This window comes from Coenobita brevimanus, chromosome 54 (assembly GCF_032717465.1).
Source record: "Coenobita brevimanus isolate Jiangsu-jjx chromosome 54, ASM3271746v2, whole genome shotgun sequence".
Lineage (NCBI taxonomy): Eukaryota > Metazoa > Arthropoda > Malacostraca > Decapoda > Coenobitidae > Coenobita > Coenobita brevimanus.
Window position 1 is genome coordinate 23,307,770 of NC_137007.1, and position 23,971 is coordinate 23,331,740.

At 40.2% G+C, this 23,971-nt stretch overlaps 1 protein-coding gene across 1 annotated transcript in view; it reads right to left on the bottom strand.

Annotated features, from left to right (window-relative positions):
- LOC145401055 (guanine nucleotide exchange factor DBS-like) overlaps nucleotides 1–19,050 on the bottom strand; it is a 1,269,176-nt gene extending 1,250,126 nt beyond the window's left edge. The window contains exon 1 of the mRNA XM_080273428.1: nucleotides 18,918–19,050. Within this exon, the coding sequence (XP_080129554.1) occupies nucleotides 18,918–19,050 (133 nt within the window). The remainder of the gene's footprint in view (nucleotides 1–18,917) is intronic.
- Nucleotides 19,051–23,971: the final 4,921 nt, after the last annotated feature.

Here is a 23,971-nt window from a genome sequence, read left to right on the forward strand (position 1 = left end):
ATCCGGCTCCAATCATGTATCCTATCCAGATCCTCCGGACACTCAGACCCATCATCCATGACATGACTGATCACAGCACCCACTCCTTTACTAGATGCATCATATGCAAGTTTCAATTTCCTCTCATTATCATAATGAACTAAAAGCTTCGCACTTGTGAGTTTCCTTTTACACTCTTCAAACGATGTCTGAGCACTTTTTGTCCATTTCCAAAGTTGGTTCTTCTTTAGCAACTCAAGTAGAGGGGCTAGTGAGGTTGAAAGATCATTCACAAACATTGCATAGTACTGCACCATGCCAAGGAAGGCCCTTAGCTCACTTACATTGTTTGGTGGTGGCATGTCTACAATGTTCTTTACTTTATCTTTTACTGGCTGAAGGCCTTCTTCATTCACTTTGAAACCTAAGTATGTGACTTCCTTGACTAAGAATTGACACTTCTTTTGATTCAGACTTACATTATGTTGACTCGGTCGACTAAACACCCTCTCAAGAGTTTCTAGGTGCTCAGAAATGGTTCTACTTGCAATCAGCAAATCATCTTGTTGGCACAAAACACCCTCAATGCCATCTAGAATAGAGTCCATAATTTTCTTAAAGATCTTTGGAGAAGACTTAATACCACAGGGCAATTTTAAGCATTTGTACAACCCTTTGTGTGTGTTAACTGTTAAGTACTTTTGACTCTTCATCAACGCTGACTCGTGCGTAAGCATGAGACATATCCAGTTTTGTGAAGCTTTTCCTCCAGACAATGCAGCAAACAAGTCTTGTGAAGTTGGGAAGGGATATTGTTCATCAACAACTGCTTGATTTAGTGTAATTTTATTATCCCCACACAACCTCACAGACTTGTCTGGCTTAGGAACAATCACCAGTGGAGAGGCCCAGTCACTTTTGTCTGTTTTTACTATTACCTTATTTCTCTCTAACTTTTCCAACTCTCTCTCTACTTCACCTTTAAGGGCATGTGGTACAGATCTCGCCTTGCAGAACACTGGCTTTACATTTTCTGAAACCATTATGTGAGCTTCATAATCCTTGATTCCGTCATAAGAGTCCTCAAACAACTTGGAATGCATTTTTAAAAGTGACTGTACCTCGCCTTCAACATCCATTGTTACCTTGTGAACATCAAATATTTTATGCCAGCCCAACTTCAGTGTACTTAACCAGTTCTTGCCTAACAGTGTCGGTTTACCATTGCCTTTAACTACGATCAATATTAAATTTTCTTTTTGATCACTGTATTTGACATCACAAGTGAATTGTCCTTCAAGTTCTAATGCTTCACCTGTATAGGTCCTTAGTTTAACACTGGTTTTCTGAAGTTGGACTGACTTGAACAATTTCTCATAAACATCCTTACTCATAATTCAGAGATCCGCAGCAGTATCGACTTCCATATTCACATTTTTCCCATTAATCATCACATCTACTGAATACTGAAACTTAGAGTTCTTGACCTTTGTTGCATATAATGAATTAATATTGCCCACGTCACTGTCGTCCTCACTGTCACAGCCAACATTCTGGACTTTGCCTCTGTTATGTTTTTTAGCATTGCGACAAGCTGCTGCAATATGACCTATTCTGTTACACTTGAAACATTTTACATTCTTTATCCTACAGTTTGTTGCATAATGTGCCCCTGAACATCTGTTACATTTAACCCGTTAACTGCGCATGGCGGCTTTTTGGAGATGTCCGAGGTGCGCAGACATAGGGGTAAAAATGAAACTTCCCAAAGGCCAAATTTTGTCTTAGGAATTGAGAGAACACATGCCAAAGTATAGAGTAACGAAATATTAGCTCAATATTTACCTTGGTAAAGCCATGGATGAACATTGACGTGTCTGATTCCCTATTGGAATGTATGGTTTTCGTCTTCTTTTTCTTTTTCGGTTTCGGTTTTGAAGGCTCAAACATGCTTGCATGGGTCGGCCTTGGTCACCATGGCACTATATTCAAAATACACCAGCGCAGCCAGGGCTGTATTGAGCACTTGCACTCGGAACTGCCCAAGCTGTATGGAGCAGTTAACAGGTTAATAGCACATGTACTTCTGCTCTGGTACTTCAACTGACCTTCATGCTCTCTCACCTTTCCTCTTTCAATTTTATGCATTTCCTCTGTCATATCTGAACCCTTGGTTACATTACAAATATGTCCATCATTATGAGGCACTTCATCACTCAAGAATTCATTTGTGTTTCTTTCTGCAGCTTCCATTGTTAAGGACAACTGACATGCCTTATCAAATGTTAAGTTCGCTGTATTCATCAGCTTATTCTGGATCTTTCCATACTTTAATCCTACCACAAACCTATCTCTCAGTGCCCTGTCTAGAAATGAACCAAAATTACAATTAACAGACAACTTCTTTAAAGCCACTATGTAATCAGTCACACTCTCATCCTTCTCTCCATTCCTAGAGCCAAATTTATAGCTTGCAGCAATCTCTAGAGGGGCTGGATCATAGTGTTTCTTCAAAGTCTCCATTATCTCTTTCAGTGGAGTGTCCTTAGGTTTCTTTGGTGCATGTAAATTTGACAAAGTACCATATACTGAAGGGCCCACCTCTGTTAGAAATATTGCACTCCTTTGTTTACTCTCTGCCTCCTTGTCGGACGTGAGTCCGTTTGCTACGAAAAACAACTCCATCCGGTCACATTAAGAGGCGAAATCTTCTTTCGTCTCATCAAAAGTGCCCAGGCGTCCTATGTAGCTGCCTTGCCCCGCCATGGCTGGTTCTGACTCCTAAGTGATTCTCTTTTAACCACTCATCCACACACTCTGCCAACAAGCCCAGTACAGATTAACACACCCTATACTTTCAGGGATGTGGGGGATGCACACAGAGATCCCATCCTCGTCGCTAATGTAATATTCTAAGGTTCTAAGGAGGAGGGTGAAGTATACAACCGAGCACGAGGCCAGGGCTCAGCGCGCATCCGCCTTTATTCAAAACAAAAGGGATCCTTCCTTTAAAGGACATACAGTAACCTCTCAAATAATGTGAGGGTTAGGTTCCTGGAGAGGTCGCGTTAGTTAAAAACGCGTTATTTAACCCACCGCGTGCCAGTGCCATTTTAAAACGGTCTGACATAATTCCGAAGCCAGTGCCAGTGCCGTTTTAAAACTGCTTAAAATAAAAAACTTCTCTGTGACCGCATTTTTCAAGATACGTTGGAAAAAATTGGCAGGCATGTAAGGTAACTGTTCCTCTACCATTCCTCAGGTTGTCAAGGCCATACACTCACTCGCTCCCCCCCCTCATGCTCACTCTGCCTGTGTGCCTCACCCAGTGCTGTACGTAGTGAAGGCATTTTGTAAATATTTTCATGTAAGTTGTAAATATTTTCTTGTAAGTGTAAAGACTATATAGTGAAGTCAAGTTGTAAATACCTTCTTGTAAGTCAGGACTGTACATAATGAAGTCAGGTTGTAACTATCTTCAAGTAAGTGTAAGATAATGCATTCACAGTGAGAAAGACATGCAAATTGTGATAGATGCTGAAGTAATAAGTAATCAGAAAAGTATACTGAACATTGCTATACCTTCCCAGCATAAATACCTGAGTATACCTTACATAGAAAATGGCTTTCCCTCAAGTAAGTGGTGAGCATGAGAGAGTGGCTATACCTGTATAAGAGTATGCAAGACTCAATAAAACTCATTTCCGAGCCTCGGTGAGCATTTTAATGGCAAAATTCGATGTTTCCACATCAGAATCTGTCATTTTGGGGGGTAAAAAAAAAAAAAAAAAAAAAAAAAGAAAAAAAAAAAAAAAAAAAAAAAAAGAAAAAAAAAAAAAGGTCGAAAAATGCCCGGCACTGGGATGACCCATAAGGCGAAAAATAGCCAGCACGCAGCGGGTTAAACATAATTTTCCCATGAGAAACAATGGTAATATTGGGGGTTACGTTCCTGAACTCTGGGAAAGTCTACCCATTTGGGGAGTTATGCTACTCTAAACTTAAAAGCAACAATATTAATTTGAAAAAAAATCCACTTAAAAAACAAAAACAGTATATTTGGGGAGAAATCAACAACATTTGAGCCCTAGTTGGGCCGTAGCATTGTTTATTTCTCCCCAAATACATATAGTACTGTTTTCGTTTTTTACGCGGATTTTCTTTCAATTCTGCTTCATTCATGGCATTGTGAAAGTTCCTCAACATTATTAATGCATTAGTAGGTCATAAAAACACTACAGTACAAGCAACATTTTCATTACAGTAAGTAGGTCACAAACAATAACAACACACAGCCTCACTTCATCTATGCATCACTCATCATCTGCTGCTGTCCCTCCTCGCCCCGCTCCCTCACCTCCCGTCGCTCCCCACCCTAAATTTGTTGTCCCTCCTAGCTCTGCTGTCCTTCCTCTTCCTCTGACTCCCGTGCTACTGGTGATGAAGGTAACTCCCTTAAGTTTTCTGTCTTCTTCATAAAGACTGCTCTATCTTGGTCTGAGTGGTTTGCTTCTTTCTGTTCTGCAGCATCAAGTTGTAACAATTTAGATCTGCCATCACTTTCCTGGCCAAATTTTGTCAGAAAATGAGCCAAATTGCTCACAATGGGGCCAAACTTCATTTTCGAATATTATAGTTCGAATAAAACCAGTTTAAGCAACAGGCAAATAAAAAATTGTATTTATGCATAAACTGCCACACATGGTCTATCAGCTCGGGACTGTCCAAGGCACGCACGGCTAATTTGGAACCATCATGTACGTGTAAAGTCGCGTTAAATTGAGAAACCCTTGTTAGTTAAACATATCTCCTTAAATATTTGCTCGTGTAAAAACAAAAATGCGTTTTTTTAACTCGCATTAGTTGAGAGGTTACCGTATGTATATAGTGTAACAATAAAATACCTGTACTACAACACCGACAACACATGACTGATAAGAACCATGATTATATAAGAATTCAAACGACAGACCCAAATGCTGTTAATTACACTGTAGCAAAGCCTTGTTACTATACAGGGTGTCCAGCAAGTTTTGTCACTAGCAACTGATGATGATTATTCAAGACATTCTTAAAAAAAAAAAAAAAAAAAAAAAATGCAACAGTAATACAAAACTGTTTAACATTATTATTCATAGAAAATAGTCTACCGCATAAAGAAAACTTAAATATATTGGCAAACTAATCAATATTCCATATATACATAATTTCTATCATACATGACATTAACCCCTTAACCGCGGGACTTCACTTTCGTGACGCTTGGGAGCAAGGGATCATACCGCGGGGCGTCACTTTTGTGATTCTGTGTTATTTTGAATTCACCCGGGCTTTCAAGTGGTGGCTTGTATCATCTAACAGTACTGCCAATGTCCAACACTAGTCAGCACTCCTAATCTCATCTGTACTCCCATCCATTTTTGACAATTTACCCATTTCTCCCCGTTCTTGGCTCCCCTCCCTACCTCCCCTCCATTACCCTATCCTCTCGCCTGCCCGGCCGTGCTACACTAAGTAAATCTTAACTGGAATTTTTCACTGATTTCATCCATTGAAATAAGCCCTATGCCCTATTCTTATACCAAATAATATATACAAGAAAGAAATAAGGTAAGTGAGAGTGCCATACACCTAGAATTGGCTAATTATCACCTGACAACACCTCACGTGCACTCGTTTGCTAATTTTCGCTGTTTATTTCCCCTTGAAATATGCCGTATAATCTATTTTCGTAACAAAAATATATACAAGAAAGGAAGGGAGAAGCCTAAGTGACATTTACATTCACCTGGAACTACCTAATTTATTATGAATTGTCTTGGATTCCTGCCAATCATTTCATTGCTATATATTAGCAGGTCTCACAAGGCTGAAGTTGGCAGTATTGCACTCACCCTAGCCAGGCAGCAGGAGGCCACCGCTATCAGTTCACTGTCGTTTTTCAAGGTGAGAGTATGTCGGATTCGCTTCTGCTAACTTCCGCCGTTTTTTAGCCCCACGCAAAGGGCTCTGTGACCTATACCCCCTACTAAACCTCTTGTGGAAAGAGGTAAAGGCCTGACAATTGAAAGAGAGTGACTACGATACTTCTGTTGAGTAAAACAGTGCAAGTGGAATTGTAAATAATGTGTAAACAGCAAGTGAAAGCAATAAATGTAAATATAAGTGAACAGTGGAAAATAGTTTTATAAGTTACTTCACATAACACAGTGTAAATAAAATAGAAATGTAAATAATGTAAATAAAATAGAGAACGTAAACAGAAATGTAAATAAGTAGTAATACAAGAATACGAGTACATATACTAGGTGTATACTGTATAATGAAAGTGAAAGTTTCACTCTAGCATGTATGAATACTATGAGTTATAAGAGTGAAGGTGAAAGTGACATTAACTCAATGCTAGTATACAGGACGAGACAGTGAATGCTACGTATTTTACTGAAAGAAATTGAATCCCTGCAGTGACAATAAACTACTATTACTGAAGGAAACTTATGGATAAAGACTGTAGATATATATAAGTGTTATATAGTAATAGAAATATAAACTGTGAGTGTTTTTATGAATAATAAATGACAACACCAGCGGCTAACGATCGGAGGTGGGATGGTCATACGCCCTCGTAATTTTCATTGCTTTCACAGTTTTTTTTTTTTTTTTTTTTTGGAGTATGGATTCCAAACTATTTGAGAATCATAGAACAGTGTTTCTAGTGATAATATCAGGCTGTGGTAATCATATTACGAGTTGTCGGGAAGTGTAAAGTGGAGACTTCGTTACCCAACTTCAGAGGTCTCCACAAGTCCTACGGTACTCGAAGAAGGCTCAACATACACCCCAGGAGAAAGCTGAAGGTATGTGCCATAAGCATATGTGACTTTAATAATCTAGGACTAATAACTGATTTTTGGCAAATATTTTTAGAGAGTCTGTCGGAGCGCAAATATGCCCGCGGGAGCCGCAAGTCAAAGCAAAACAAGCCCGCGGTTTAAAGGTTAATGAAAAAACTCGCAAGACAACCTGTAAATTCAGTAGCCCATTCTGTGCACCGAAAACAATAGTCTAGTCTGATGAAAGTACTGCAAGTCCACAATTATGACAACAAAATCTAGAAAACTATCAAGTAATGCTGAAATTGACAAAAGTATTATCATAGTGTCACTTAATGGATAACTGAAAAGGTAGGGTACTGAAAGCTTAAATCTTTTATTTCCACAAAAAATCTAATGTTCTGAAAGCAAAAAGTCGCCATTGGCAACTGACAGCAAACCCTTTTCTGTATCCTCCTACTTTCTCTATACTCATTTCAAAGCCAAAGGTGGCTGTTGTGTATACATACGCAACGACTTATCTTGCTCTCGTGTTCCTGAACTTGATTCTTCTGAATTCTCCACTCTCTGGCTTCGGCTTTCCTGTCATTCTCTGACTAAATATATCTGTGCTGTTTACTTATCCCCTAATTCTACTGACTATCATAAATTCTTCGACTATCTTACTTCTACGATGGAACACATTCTGTCCATTTCTCCTTTCTCTGAAATCTCCATTCTTGGAGATTTCAATGTTCACCACCACCTTTGGCTCTCCTCTCCTTTCACGGATCCACCTGGTGAACAAGCCTACATCTTTTCTATCCTTAATGACCTAGAGCAGCTTGTACAGCACCCTACCCGTATCCCTGACCGCCTTGGAGAGAGCTCCAACATACTTGACCTCTTCCTCACAACTAATCCTTCTGCTTACTCTGTTAATCTTTTCTCTCCGTTGGGCTCCTCTGATCACAACCTTATTACCTTAACCTGTCCTATCACTCCGGTACGGCCTGTTGACCCTCCAGGGAAACGTCGTCTCTGGCATTTTGGAGCCGCGGACTGGGAGGCCCTCAGGCAGTACTTCTTTGATTTTCCCTGGAATGATTATTGCTTCCATGGCCGTGAGCCATCTGAGTGTGCCTTGCGCATTACGGAGGTTATTCTCTCGGGCATGGAAGCATACATTCCTTTCTCATATCCTTTGACTAACGCAAGAAAGCCTTGGTTTAATCATGCTTGTTCTAATGCTGTCCGCAACAAGGAGAAGGCCTACAAAAGGTACCGGAGCCAACCCACCCCTGAATCACATAATCTTTACGTTTCTGCCCGGAATCGTGCTAAGTCTGTTCTTCGCTCTACTAAAAATAATTTCATCCATACTAAATGCTCTCAACTCTCCAACTCGAATTCTCCCGCTCCTTCTGGCACCTTGCCAAAAATCTTTCTAACAACTTTACCTCATCATCCTTCCCTCCTCTTTTCTACTCTGATGGTTCTGTAGCTATTTCTTCTTCTGATAAAGCAGATCTCTTCGCACAGACTTTCTCCTCCAATTCCACCTTAGACGATTCCGGTGCTGTTCCTCCATCACTTCCCCCCTCTGACTTCCTCATGGCTGACATTAAAATTTCTTCAGTTGATGTATTTCTGCCATTACTGGCCTCAGTACTAACAAGGCATATGGGCCTGATGGGGTCCCTCCTGTTGTTCTCAAAAACTGTGCTTCTGTGCTTACACCCTGCCTAGGCAAACTATTTCGCCTTTGTCTGTCAACTTGTACCTTTCCTTCTTGCTGGAAGTTTGCTCTCATTCAGCCAGTCCCAAAGAAGGGTGACCACTCCCAACCCTCCAACTATCGTCCAATTGCTTTAACATCCTGTATTTCAAAAGTTTTCGAGTCAATTCTCAATAGTATAATTTTAAGGCATCTTTCCTATCACAACCTTCTTTCCGATCGTCAGTATGGGTTCCGTCAGGGACGCTCCACTGGCGATCTTCTCACCTACCTTTCAGACTCCTGGTCATCCTCCTTTCGGGACTTCGGCGAAAGCTTTGCCATTGCACTTGACATCTCAAAGGCTTTCGATCGAGTCTGGCATAAATCTTTAATTTCCAAACTGCCCTCCTACGGTTTCTATCCTTCTATCTGTGCCTTCATCGCTAGCTTCCTTTCTGGTCGTTCTATAGCCGCTGTCGTAGACGGCCATCGTTCTTCTCCTAGATCTATCAACAGTGGTGTTCCTCAGGGCTCTGTCCTATCACCAACTCTCTTCCTTTTATTCATCAATGATCTTCTAAGCTGTACATCTAACCCTATCCACTCATACGCTGATGACTCCACCCTTCACCTTTCCATTCGGTTCCCGCAACGCCCATCTCAACATTTACTTCAAGAAACAAGGGATGAGGCTATGGCACACCTAATGTCTGACTTGGCTCATATCTCTGACTGGGGTAAAAATAATATGGTTGTCTTTAATGCATCTAAGACTCAGTTCTTACACCTATCAACCCGACAAAATCTTCCACAGGTATACCCACTAATGTTTAATAATATTCAGATTAATCCTGCATCATCCTTGAACATGCTTGGGGTTTCATTTACTCGGGACTTATCTTGGAAAGATCATATTACATCTCTTGTAAAATCTGCTTCCAAGAGATTGGGTGTGCTAAGCCGACTCCGCTCTTTCTTTACCCCTGCACAATTGTTGACTTTATACAGGGGTTTTATCCGCCCCTGTGTGGAGTACAACTCTCATGTGTGGGAAGGCTCCCCACATACAGCTCTTCTCAATAGGGTGGAGTCAAAGGCTTTTCGTCTCATTAACTCTCCTCCTCTTACTGACTCCCTTCAACCTCTGTCTCTTCGCCGCACTGTTGCATCTTTATCTCTTTTCTATCACTACTTTAATGGTCACTGCTCCTCTGAACTGTCTGCTTGCATTCCTCCACCTCTACGACGGGCGTGTAGCACCCGTCTGGCAGCAAACTCTCATCCCTTTTCTGTCCAACTCTCTAATGCAAGAGTTAACCGTTACTCCCAGTCTTTCATTTATGCAACAGGTCAGCTCTGGAACTGTCTCCCTCTGTCTGTATTTCCTCCTGCCTATGATCTCCAGTCTTTCAAACGAAGTGTGTCCAGGCATCTCAAAATGATCGGATCTTGAATTTGGCTCTCTATTATATTTTGTTTTTCTCTTGGAGGGAACTGTTACTGCGGGCTCATGGCCTTTGGTTCCTTCTTCTTCGCATTTAAAAAAAAAAAAAAAAAAAAAAAAAAAAAAAAAAAAAACTTACTCTATATGATCTTCATACGAAACATAGGAATGTTGTTTCCTAGCCTTGGTAGATTTAAAGCAGGGCACGAACTTTGCTTTGAGGATAGCCTGACACTGTCATATGACAGGTGAAAATTAAGACACTTGGGTGAAAACTGCACAGAGCAAATATGCCAGTTTTATTTGCTTGACATGCGATAGCTCTTTTCTTTTGCATGCATCTAGCCACTTTCATAATGCCTTGTGTTGGTTTCACTGAAATACATTAAAAGAACAGCATAACACATCATTGCCACAAACACAGAATGTAAACACAAACAAACTGCCTTCCCGCCAAGTGGCGTGTAATAAGGGGACGAAGCAAGTGATGCCAATAACTAGCAAATCAGGACACAGATGGAAATGCCACATACTGCTATGTAGAGAATCACTCTTATTATTTATTTGGTGTTAATACATGTATCAGGAATAAAACAAACGTTCCTCTTATTTATTTTAAAGACGTATTTATTCTTTTAATAAGCCTTAAGATGTCCAGGGCTCTTGTTTGGCGAGCCACAGTTCGCAAATGCGAGCATTTTTACCGTTCGGCGAACAAATTTTACGTGCAAGTTGCCTTTTGGCGAGGAGAAAATACATCCACTTCAAAACCCAGTAAACCACAAAATAAGTAAATCTCACTTAAATGAACAAAAAAGCACATTGCAATAGGATTAAGCCAGTGAAGGTTTACATCCAAGGGATGGTTGGGACTGATCGTTCATGTAATGCCACTCAGGGATGAGTGAGGCTGGTCACTCTCATCTTAAATGTCGGGACCAACTGCCTAGCCCCAGGCTCCTACGCTCCTCATGGGGCAATGTAGGATTGGATGATGGATGGATGGATGGTATTACCTAGTTGTATTTACCTAGTTGTGATATACAGGAAATGAGCTACGCTCATGGGGTCGCGTCTCTTTTTCTCATTGTCAGATTTTGTTTTGAGCTCATTTAAGTTTTCAGACTGGACAATCTCCTCATCCAGGCTGTTCCACAGGTCTATGCATCTATATGGAAAGCTATATTTCTTGATATCCTTCAAACAACTTGGCTTTTTCAGTTTCATTCCATGTCCTCTTGTCACTCTCCAATCCTATACAAACAGATAATTTTTATCAATTTTTATCTAGTCCCATCATGGCCCTGAACACAGCAAACATGTCGCCCCTCTCTCTCCTGTCTTCTAGGGAAGGCAGGTCCAGCTTTTCCAGCCTCTCTCCGTAAAACAGATCTGCCAGGCTGGGGACCATCTTGGTTGTTGTTCTTTGTATTCTTTCAATCTTATTTATATCTTTCATCTTGTGTGGGGACCACACTACTGCCTTATATTCAAACCTGGGGTGGATCATGGCCACTATCAATTTTTTCATTTCCTTATCCATGTGATGAAATGCCACTCGTATGTCAGTCTAGAGATTGTATGCCTCTCTATCTTGTTAACGTGTTTTTCCGATGACAAACTATCCTGGACCAGCACTCCCAAATTTATCTCTTCTCTCACTTTTTTTATTGGTTCATTACCTGTCATGTAATTCAGTGATGGCCTCTTGGCACTCTTACCCATTTCCAATATTTTAAATTTTTTTGCATTAAATTTCATTTCCCACATCTGGCTCCAATTTTGGATCCTATTCAAGTTTTCCTGCAGCATTTTACAGTCTTCCTCCACTTCTACTCTCCTCAAGATCTTTGCATCATCAACAAACAGACTTACATAACTGTTCATTCCATCCTTTTTTTTTTTTTTGACCGACTCTGGGCATAGGCTTCACAGCCTGCTTTCAAGGCCCAGTAGTCCTCCTACTTACCGCACACCTCTACATGTCACCACTTCGGTGCTAACACCCACCGTCCATATTGAATACATGCTAGGGCTGTCTCATACAGGACTGGTGTATTGGTATTAGCGGGGGTATTTTTATGACATGTCGGCAGGTCTTCTGGTAGATCTACCAGATCTATGTATCTATCTATTGCCAAATGCCTTAATCCCTTATACGGGGTGGCCACAAACAAATCGCCTCCATGTCACCCTGTCCCCCGCCATTTCACTGTCTGCTCCCAACTCACATCCCCCTCTCTCATATACCTCTCCACTCCATCCCGCCATCTCATCCTTGGCCTTCCTCTCCCTCTCTCCCCCTCCACCTCACTCACATACACTCTCCTCGTCAATCTCTCACTCTCCATCCTCTCCACATGACCAAACCACCTCAGTGTGTTTCTCCTAATGCTTCCTATCCATCCACATCCACACCACAACGCTCCTTCACCTCCTCATTTGTCAGTCTGTCTCTCCATGTGACTCCACAGGCTCCTCCCAAGTAACTCATTTCCACTGCTCACACTTTTGACTTGTGTCCCTCCAACAATGTTCAAGCTTCACTTCCATATGTCAGAGTTGGTATCACAATAATGTCATGTAAAAACTTTTTCATTTCCATGCTCACTACCTTGTTTCTTATCACTGCCTTCAAGGAACCAGCAACCTTTCTTCCTTGCTGTACCCTTTCAAGCACTTCACCCTCCAAACTTCCATCCTTACACATCACACTACCCAAGTACTTTAATGTACTCACATTTTCTCATTCCTCATCATCCAACCTCGCTGTACATTCACTGACTTCACCTCTCTCAAAGACAATAACTTTACTCTTCCCTAAATTCACCTTTAGATTCCGTTTCTTACACACTCTCCCAAGCTCATCCTCCAAGCCTTGCAGCTCTCCTTCGTCTACACTTAACAACACAGTATCATCTGCAAACAACAGTACAGGGAATTTCCAAACACTGCCCTCTCTCATGAGGGCCACTCCAACATCCACTGTCCTACCTTGTATCTCTTTTATAACCCCATCCATATACATATTGAACAACCATGGAGACATGACACATCCTTTTTTCAACCCAACCTGCAAATAGAAAAACTCACTCAGTTCACTATCCACACGCACTGCATCCTTAGCACCCTCTTACATGCTCTTCACAGCATTCAACAACTTCCCATCTACTCCATATATTCTTAATACTTTCCACAATCCTTGTTTATCCACTCTGTCATATGCTTTCTCCAAATCCATGAAGGCTGCATACAACTTCTTTCCCTTCTCTAGACACTTTTCCACTAAAGATCTAAGAATGAATATCTGATCTACACAACCTCTTCCCTTCCTAAAGCCTCCCTGTTCTTCTCCAACTAATTCCTCTGTTATTTCCCTAACTCTTGCCAATAAGTATCCTACCGTATACCATATCATTTACTTAAATCAGGAACATTACTGGCACTAACACCAAGCCCTGTGGGACCCCACTTGTTACTTCCCTCCATCCAGACATCTTGACCTTTATTACTGTCCTCATTTATCTGTCTCTCAAGAATTCTCTCATCCACTCCAGGACGTTTCCCTTCAGTCCTCCAATGTGTTCCAATTTCCACATTAGTCACTTGTAGGGTATCTTATCAAATGCTTTCTCTAAATCTAGATACACACAATCCACCTAGATGTCTCTCTCCTGTGGCACATCAATCACTCTAGAGTAAAAGCTCAACAAGTTGGAAACAGATGACCTTCCACTTCTGAATCCAAACTGGCTCTCTGCCAATATGTTCATCTCCTCCAGATATTTTATCCCATCTGTCTTTCAGAATTCTCTTGCACAATTTTGCAGCTACAGTACGCTGGTCAGGGACACTGGTTTATAATTCAGGGGTTCTTCCTTGTTTCTTGCCTTATAACTTGGTACCACATTGGCCCTCTTCCATTCCCGAGGCACTTTCCCTTCTTCCAGAGAATACACAATTAAATCGTGAATCTTATCTGCCAGTTGTTCTCTGCATTCTTTCAGTACCCAGGTAGAGATTCCATCTGGTTCTGGGGCGCTCCTTACATCTTGAGTTTCCAGTTATTTATACACTTCCTGCACTTCCACTCTTATGTCTTTTATCACTACATTTCTAGTCACACCCTCCCCCTCCACAAAATCCCTTTCTTTAGTGAAAACCGACTGGAAACATTTTCATTATTTCAGCTTGCTTTGCCGCATCTTTGTAGACCTCTCCTTCTACTTTCGGTTAGATGATTCCTGCCTTTTGTTACAATCTACCATTAACAAATCTATAAAACAATTTGGGTTCTTCCTTACATTTGTCAATTATACCTTTTTCAAAGTTCCTTTCTTCCTCCCTGCATATTCTTGTACTGTATATTCATTTCTCGTTCTTTTATATTCTTCCTTTGATTTATTATTACCTCTCTTTCTCCATGTCCCTCTTTTTTTTTTAAATCATGCACCTTCTGTTAAACCAATCCTTCATCCTGTTTTCTTTCCCACTTACTCTTGGAACATGTTTCTCAACTCCCGAACTATAGAGGTATAGAAAGACATCTCACTTCCTCTGCGTTTCTCGTTTCTCTGTAGTTTCTCCAATCCGCAGTTTTGAAAAATTTCCTCAATACTGTAAAGTTTGCTTTCCCATTGTTGTAACCTCCCTGCCTATAAAGCTCATCTCTTGGCACCATGTTCCCTTTTATCAACTGGAACTCAATGACCACATGATCACTTTTTCCTATAGAACAATGATATTTTAAGTATTCAACTACATCAGGTTCTTTAGTTAGTATTAAATCTAGTCTTGCTGACATGTCATCTCCTCTGAATCTAGTCTCTTCTCTGACCCATTGGGTAATAACGTTATTCATTGCAATATTTAACAATATAGCGCCCCAGGAATCTTCATTGCTTCCTGAATTCAATTCCTCCCAGTTCACCTCTTTACAGTTTAAATCCCCCATCATGACTATGTTATTGCTTTTCTCAGTCACTTTCTTGAGATAGCTACCCATGTCTGCTAACATCTGATATTCATCGTCCTTCCATGCTCTTGTCTTAGGGGGAACATATACCACTGCAGTGTCTCACTTGCCATTCTCTCTGGTTTCTAGTTTCATATTTATCGCTTCAGCCTTACCCTCTCCCAGTTCCACATTTTCCACAATGATGTTATTCTTCACCGCTATCATCACTCCTTCTCCCATTTTTTCTTTTCTGTCTCTTCTCCACAGTTTGTATTTGTCATCTCCCATATGGATGTCAATATCTTCTCTTAACTTGGTCTCTATAAAGCTCATAATATCCGGTTCAAGTACTGTACCCTCAAGTAATCGTTGATTTCTATCCTTGCCGATATTAAACCATCAACATTAGTACATGCTACTTTCCAACTTTTTTCGCTGTTCTTTATTCCCTCTTCTCTCCCTCTATCAGTTGGTACCACTTCCTCAATTTCTGATCCATAACTCTCCAATAGAACTCTGTCTTCTCTTCCTCCGTTCTCTGTTCATTTTTTGCCTTTGCTTCCTTTGGCTTCCACATTGTGATCGATTATTAACCCGTTAACTGCTCTATACAGCCTGGGCTGTTCCGAGTGCAACTGCTCAATACAGCCCTGGCTGCACAAGTGAATTTCAAATATAGTACCATGGTGACCAAGGCCGACCCATGCAAGCATGTTTGAGCCTTCAAAACCGAAACCGAAAAAGAAAACCATACATTCCAACAGGGAATCAGACACTTCGATGTTCATCCATGGTTTTACCAAGGTAAATATTGAGCTAATATTTCGTTACTATATACTTTGGCATGTGTTCTCTCAATTCCTAAGACAAAATTTGGCCTTTGGGAAATTTCTTTTTACCCCTATGTCTGTGCACCATGGACACCTCCAAAAAACCGCCATGCGCAGTTAATGGGTAAAGTCTTTCCTTGTCGCCACTGTGAATGTTTAAAAACTCATTATATGATTCTAAGCAACACAGTGTGTAATTAATATATTTATTGCTCGTAAAATATTTTAGCTCGTACTAAGTTAGGCTACTAAAAATTTATTTGGCTAGTAAATCTGAAACCTTAGGAGCCAAATGGCTCACAACCAGCGGCAGTTAGCAAGAGCGCTTATGTCCCTAGGAAAAAAGTCATTTTCAGAATGTGTTACTAAAGAGCTCAATGGGAGTGAAGACACCTCTCTTTATACACACCTTGGGTAGCAGACGACACTTTGAAGGTCCCTCAATCATGGGACAAATGTTTCATTGCAAACGGGCTTCACATGAGGTCCACTAACATCTTGCAATCAAAATACTTTATATTAGTTTCACATATACTGCAGACATACGGATATGAATTTTTCATTTCATTTGAATAATGAGAGCATGAACATCGATAGACTGAGTTAAGAACAAGGTTGGTCCAGGAAATGAGGCGGTATGCTAACATACTTTGATTTGATCTGATGATATTATAATGGAGCATCTTTTCCTCACTGTAGTGAGTACATGCATTAATAATATTTTACTTGTGACGACAGTGATACGTGAAGCACATACAAGAAAACAGTTTAGATGACTGACTTTTAATGTATTCAATTATCAGGTGTGAATTTGCAACTTTTGGGAGTTTGTGGACAAAGCAATTGTATTGTAAATGTTGTTTCTTTATCTTGCTTGAATAAGCTACTTACACTGCATCATTATATCTTTTAATTCTGTAATATCCCTTGTTGTGCTTGCCTATGATTAGGAGCCTAGTTACATCATTTTTCCTATCACATCTTTATTTCTTTACTTAGTTCTTCATCCTCGATGTAACTAGACTTCGTAACTGTGTATTTCCCCATTGTGTCAGGAGTCACACTTTTATTTAGCCAGGGAAAAATGCTGAAGAAATACTTTGAACTCTGAAACATACAACCTAATGCGCAAAAGATAAAGATTTCGGGAGACGTAAAGCGTGTACATTCTGGTTCTACCTCACAATCAAACATATTTGTGCATATTCTTTTGCATATTTCCTTACAGATGCACTTCACAAATACCTGTAGGACACAATCACTGCCGACTACCGAGTAGAAAAAGAAGGGGGAGGGGGGGAGTACCAAACCCTTGTCATGTGGTTTTCTATGTACAACGGCACCATACCTCATTCATCCGTATGGATTCCTTTTCAGTTCCTTATTTTCATTTTCCACATTTCACTCTCTTACATAATCATTTACCATTCATATTGGTCAACAAAGCCTCCTTCTACTTTCAAACTCATTCACATACTAACATAATTTTCAATACCCCATCTACATTACATCCATCCATTCTCTTCATACAAATATATCATCTAAGAAAAACTCTCTTCTGCCCTATACAACTATATCATCTAAGAAAAACTCTCTTCTGCCCTATCACCAAATGATTTCCTTAGCCTCCACACCTTTCACATATCTCTGTTTATTATCCTATACACTTTCCAAAATCCAACACATTCTCTAATACTCACATTCCCAATGCTCTCACACATGACTTGCTACACTCACGCCAAATCAATGTCACACTCCCATACGGTACAATGGACCTATTATACCTTCATGTACTCCTCTTGCAGCCTCCTTAATCAGTCCTCTTTTTAATATCAAGACCATAGCACCAGCCACCTATCCTACCTGAGCCAATCTACAGGCCAACTATCCTTAAGCCAATCTATTCTCCACTTCTTTTTCACTGACTACTCATTTTTATTACTTACTTGGCCAAAGTAGGTCAACTCTCCATGTCTAAACATATACAAATGGGTTCATTAAAACCACTCCAAATCAACTCCAGTCCCTTCAGATCAGCCATCTTCAAATCAAGTTATAGGAAGAAGAAAGAACCTGTACTTTTTACACAGGAAAAATCATCAGAGAAATTACCAATATGCCGGGAATCGAACCCGGGACTCTCAGGTGAGAGCCAGGCAGCATACCACTACACCACGACCAGGTAAAAGTTAACTCACGTTGTCACAATCTGAGAGTCCCGGGTTTGATTCCCGGCATATTGGTAATTTCTCTGATGATTTTTCCTGTGTAAAAAGTACAGGTTCTTTCTTCATTCTGACTTGCCGTAAGTGTTTGGGATAGATTAAAAGCATCTACTTGCCCGAGTGCCAGGGGGTTAACTCATCCTCTTGATGCCCACAGTGGGGGCGGAGGGACGTTGGTTACAAGATTGTGACAACGTGAGTTAACTTTTACCTGGTCGTGGTGTAGTGGTATGCTGCCTGGCTCTCACCTGAGAGTCCCGGGTTCGATTCCCGGCATATTGGTAATTTCTCTGATGAAGTTATAGCAAGTTACATCCACTGCTGTCACTTCAAATTGTCAGGTCATTCCAGGTCGATTAAAGAATAAAGTTAGGTCTAGTGACCTCAATCAGGTCCTTTGTCATATTATGTCCAATAACATCAATTCATACTCATTACAGGAGAGTGGAATGAGGATACCAGTGGCGTAAGTAACCTGATCAATCTCCATAGGCACGATCAGGATATTAGACAACATAAAGTAGATTGTCGGGCCTCTGATCTTGCAAAATTTCAAGACATGGTGTGGATTCACTGTGCACTGAGATGTGTGGATTAGGATCTAGAAACAAAAATTGTGCAGACTTTATATGTTTATGAAAAGTCTGTAAAATTCATTGTGCCATCTTTGAAAAATATCATCTTCACATCCTATGGCTGAAAGTGAGATGATTACAAGACAAAAACATAACATGACTAAATTTTACAAGTTAGTCTGCAAGTAACAAGCTAGGTCCACAGGTTTCAATCACTATAAGCATGTGCCAATTGTGACTGTCTGAAGTTGCCACTGGATGATTAGATAAGGGGGTTTTCTCTACAAAGAAAAAGATAAAAAATGAAGTAAGCATACACAAAAATCTAGCCATCCTAGCGCATGGGAATGGATATGAAAATGAATGCCATGGTACCTGTGATGATGGCATACTGTGCGTGCAGAAGCTCGCTGACATCACGCACACTGAGAGCACAACCGCCCTCCTCCAGCACCTCATCTGTAACACCAATACAAAATATATTACTTTTCATTTCATCCTCCTCCATCTCATCAACATCAGCACAAAGTACATTAGTTTACCTTCTCTTCACCAGCATTTCATTACCTAACTATCTATCTATTGGCAAACCACAGCCACCCACAGCCCTCGATGAGAACGGTTGCCCCTGCGTGTGATCCCATGCCCTCTGAGTACGAAGGTCCCTGGTGGTGCCCAGCCCCGTCAGTAGCAGAGCTGTGCCACCCCTCCGCCCGCGCCCATGGCGCCAGATATGACTGGAATGACCCTAACTGTGCGATGTCAGTGATCAAACAGTGCATAGGCAGAACAGTGAACTGATCCTGTTGCAGAAGTCAGTGACAATACTTAGTGTTGGAGAGCATAACAGATACAGTGAACAGTGTCCAGCATAATACAGTAGTAAGATTAAAGTGATAGAGCAAATGATAATAATTGGTCAAAAGCAAAATATGAGTGGAGGGTAACAAAGTAAATACACTGCCATCAGAAATTATCTCGTACTACTATAATCACAATCAGACCCCAGTGCCTTACACAACCCTCCCCAGTGTGAAATAACCTTAACAACTCCACACCTATAGAAACCCTGGACTTTCCTAATTGAGAACGCTCTGCCTTAAGTGCTATTCACTGTGACTCAAAACAGTATCCTGCGAGATACTACTAACCATATCTAGATATAAGAGTTTATAATCGCCCAGTATACTTGTGTCTGTAACATCTACTTATTCCCCTGTCTAACTAAGTAATACATGTGTAAGGTTGTTGCCTGGAGTTTTTGTATCCTGCCTCTCTCTTATTCATCTAAGCCCCGGTCTCAAAAGAGAGCCCCGCTATACGCTAGGCGTTTACGGGACGGGAAGCCAAACCTAAAACACCTAGCATTACAGTTTCCTTTTCCCAGGACTAAGGTGTTTGTAACACTGCTCGATGGAGAGATATCCCCTCCTCCTCGCTTCCTCATAGTCCCACACTCCCACCCAAACCCCACACTCTTCTCTCCATCCCCATAACCCCACCCGGTATCCTCCATACTCTCGCTCACAGCCAGCTAAGGGTTTCTGTATTTCAAGCACCTCTCTAATTACGTGTAGTCCGAACAACTAATAAAGGAATAGTACAGTATATATAATAAACCAAGTTAGGAAAAGGTTTACTACACTGAGAGAGAGAGAGAGAGAGAGAGAGAATAAATCTGCTGTGATTAAATGTTACGGTAGTAGACACCTCACTCTTTTACAGAGAGAGAGAGAGAGAGAGAGAGAGAGAGAGGAGTTACAAGGAAAAGTTAGGATCTTAATGACTATGCTGCCCATACCGTGCAGATACTTCTTGTTTGCCTGGGAATGCATATCCAATTCACATTTACTCTAGTGTGAGATCCTGCCAATGAATCCCTTAAACTTCTCTACCGTAGTGTTAACAACGTCCATGTTGAGTCAGTTCCATGTGGAGCAGATCTTGCACGTGAAAAAGTTTCCACATAATTCTATCTATCTATCTATAGCCCGACGCCCTAATCCCGCAAAGGGTGGCCGCAGACAAAACGCCTCCAAGTCACTCTGTCACCCACCATTTGACTACCCTCCCCCCAACTCACCCCCCCCTCCCTCTTATACCTCTCAACTCCATCCCTCCACCTCATCCTCGGTCTACCCCTCCCTCTCCCTCCCTCCACCTCACCTACATACACCCTTTTAGTCAGTTTTTCATTCTCCATTCTCTCCACATGTCCAAACCACCTCAGTGTATTTCTCCTAATCTTCTCAACCACATCCACATCTACCCCACAACGTTCCTTCACTTCTTCATTCGTCAACATAATTCTGCTGGTAAATTTTTTCATTTACAGCTTCCAACCATGGTTGTGTGCCAAGTCCGTATTAAGAGTAAGCATCTTTCTATGTAATGATTGTGAAACCCATTCATATTTTAAACACTTTAATGAGCTGATCTCATAGTCTACGAGTTTGTACTAAAAAAAAGTCCCACAGCCGTCAGGCAAACCTGATACCTTAGTCTCCTGAACTCTTTTTAAGTCGATGTATGTTGACCAAAATTCCAGAGTAACTGAGGAAGTGGCCGTATTAAGGAGATATAGACTGTGAGGACAATCTCTTTATTCCTACAGAGAGAGAGAGAGATTTGGAATGGTAAGAACAATAAGGAGAAATACTGATAAAAAAAGTGAGTGAGAGAAGAAACTAAAGCAGAGAGGAAGAAAACACACAGGTGAAAAAATGGAACAATGATATAGGAGTGACACTGGGATGGAAGCACACACACAGGGAGTCAATCGAGGCAGATGTGCGACATCGGCGCTCCGTACCGAACCAACAGGGCCAGTGGCATTACCTAAATTAGTATCTTTGTATGAGTCAAGCTCTGTACCAGGTTTGACTGAATGATTTTTCATTATTAAAAGGAAAAAAATAATAAGTTTAAACAGGACTTGTTCAAACAGGAAAGAGAACCAAGACGAAAGAATGCGCTGAGTCAGCTGAGGTTTGTTTAGACTACACCAACACGGGGATTGTAAGTACATACTCTGTACTTTTAGTATTGCAAAATGGATACATACTTTAGTAAAGCAAATTTGGAAAAGAAAAGGGATAAAGGTAAAAAGCAAAATGATGATTTCTACCAAGAACTGGTTGAAGTGGAGACTCACAACAGACTGGTTGAACGTGTACACAAACTAGAAATGGCTTTCAAAAATGAAATTGATGAAATAAAGAAGCAGATGCACTTGCAAAATGAAGAAACAGAAAAACTAGGAAGGGAGGCCAACAAAAAAGACACAACCATCAGTGAACTAACAGTGAAATTGAGTACACTTAGGAAGAAAATGAGTGAAATGGCAAGTACAGTAGTCAATCACGAGAGTGTTATGGAAGAGTTCAAAAATGACACAGAGACAATTAGGCATGTAAGCAGTCTTATAGACCAGAGCAGCGATACTGAGGAGATGATAACACAGGTGAATGAAGCTGTGCAAAGCTACAAAAATGATGTGGAAACCACGTATGCTGAAATGGTGAAAGTAAAGAAAGACTTGGAAACAAGGGTGGAGGAAAAAAAGCATTAAACAGGAAGTGAAAAGAATAATCCAAAACAATCCAAAGTTAGTCAGAGATTCAGTAGATATCAACAAATCTACAGTAATCATGGGTATAGAAGAGAAAGAAGTAAAAAACAAGATCACAAGAGATAAAATGGAGATGGCAAATGTAATGAGCTTACTGAAAGAAGTATCAGAGGAAATCTGTAGTAAAGACATAGAGGAACACAAAAGGTTAGGGACATATGAGAAAAGCAAGAAGGTGACTTTCCAGAGTGTAAACACTGTGGAAAAGATACTAAAAAATGCAAAGAATCTTATGGAAAAAGAGGAGTTCAAAAATGTATGGATAAAAAGATGCCTAACACAAGAGGAACTGGAATTACTGAAAGAGAAAAGGGAGGAACCAAAAACAAAAAATGAGGGAAAATCAGAAGAGGAGAAGAAGAAATTTTTTTACAAAGTAATAGGATTGCAGGTACGAAAGTGGTACACAAACAGGATGGAATAAAAAGGAGGAAGGTAGTAAAACCATGTCATGACAAGTATATAAACAAGATGATAAAGTTGATGTACTCAAATGTGGATGGAATAGTAACTAAATTACTAGAGATGAATGATTATGTCAGAGAAAATGAACCACAAATAATATGCCTAACTGAAACAAAATTAACACCAAGGATATCCAATGACATACTAAACTTAGAGGAATACAATATATGGAGAAGAGACAGAAATTTAAAAAAGGAGGAGGAATTATAATATTAACTAAGAAAAATCTAAAAGTCAATGAAATAAAACTAGATATACCATCACAAGTAGAACTGATTGCAGTAGAGATCAACACATCTGAAGGTAAAGTAATTGTAGCCAATTTGTACATGCCACCCAGATCAAACACATGGGAAAGAGATGAATATGAGGACCTGGCAGAGAGTACAATTCAGAGTTTAAGATCATTACTACATAAAATGGAAGAGAAATCGGAAAGAATTATACTAACTGGGGATTTTAATACAAATATAAATTGGAATACTCTAGATATAATTAGCCATGAAAGCTGTTGGGACCAAAAGCTCCTGGATCTCGTACAAGAGTTTTTCCTAACGCAACATGTGAGGGAAACCACCAGAAAAAGAGGACTTGATGTACTTTCAGTGCTAGCTCTAATATTTACTAGGCAAGAAAATGATATTGACAGTTTAATATATTACCCTCCACTCGGCAAAAGCGATCATGCAGTACTAAATTATAACTTCAGGATAGCATATGACATAGTAATCAGCAATGAAAGTTACAAAAAGAGTCTAAACTATAAATAGGGAAATTATCAAGACCTAAAAAAGTATTTCTTAGAAGTTGATTGGGAAAATGAGCTTAGAGGACAAGATTTAAATGCTGTATATAAAAAATTCTGTGAATTTTATGAAATAGGAGTCCAGAGGTACATCCCACAGCACAAAGAAGCAGATAAGAAAATACAGAAATGGTTCAATACAGAATGTAAAAAATCAAAAGAAAGAAGAGATTTGTTGTGGAACAGATACAGAAGACACAATAGTGAAAGGGCGTATAATAATTACAAACAGGTAAGAAACAATTATACAAGAATAAGGAGCGAAGCCCAAAAACAGTTTGAGGAGGATATAATAAATAAAAGTAGTGATCAACCAAAGCTGTTTTACAGCTATATAAGAAGCAAAACCAAAGTAAAAGATATAATGCAATCAATTATGGATGAGGGAATCACTTATACACAAGAGAAAGATATTTGTGAAGCACTAAATAAGAATTGCCAATTAGTTTTTACAGAAGAAAAAAATTTTGAGAGGGACTATGTGGAACATGCATGTCCACACATACTACCAGATATACAAATAGCAGA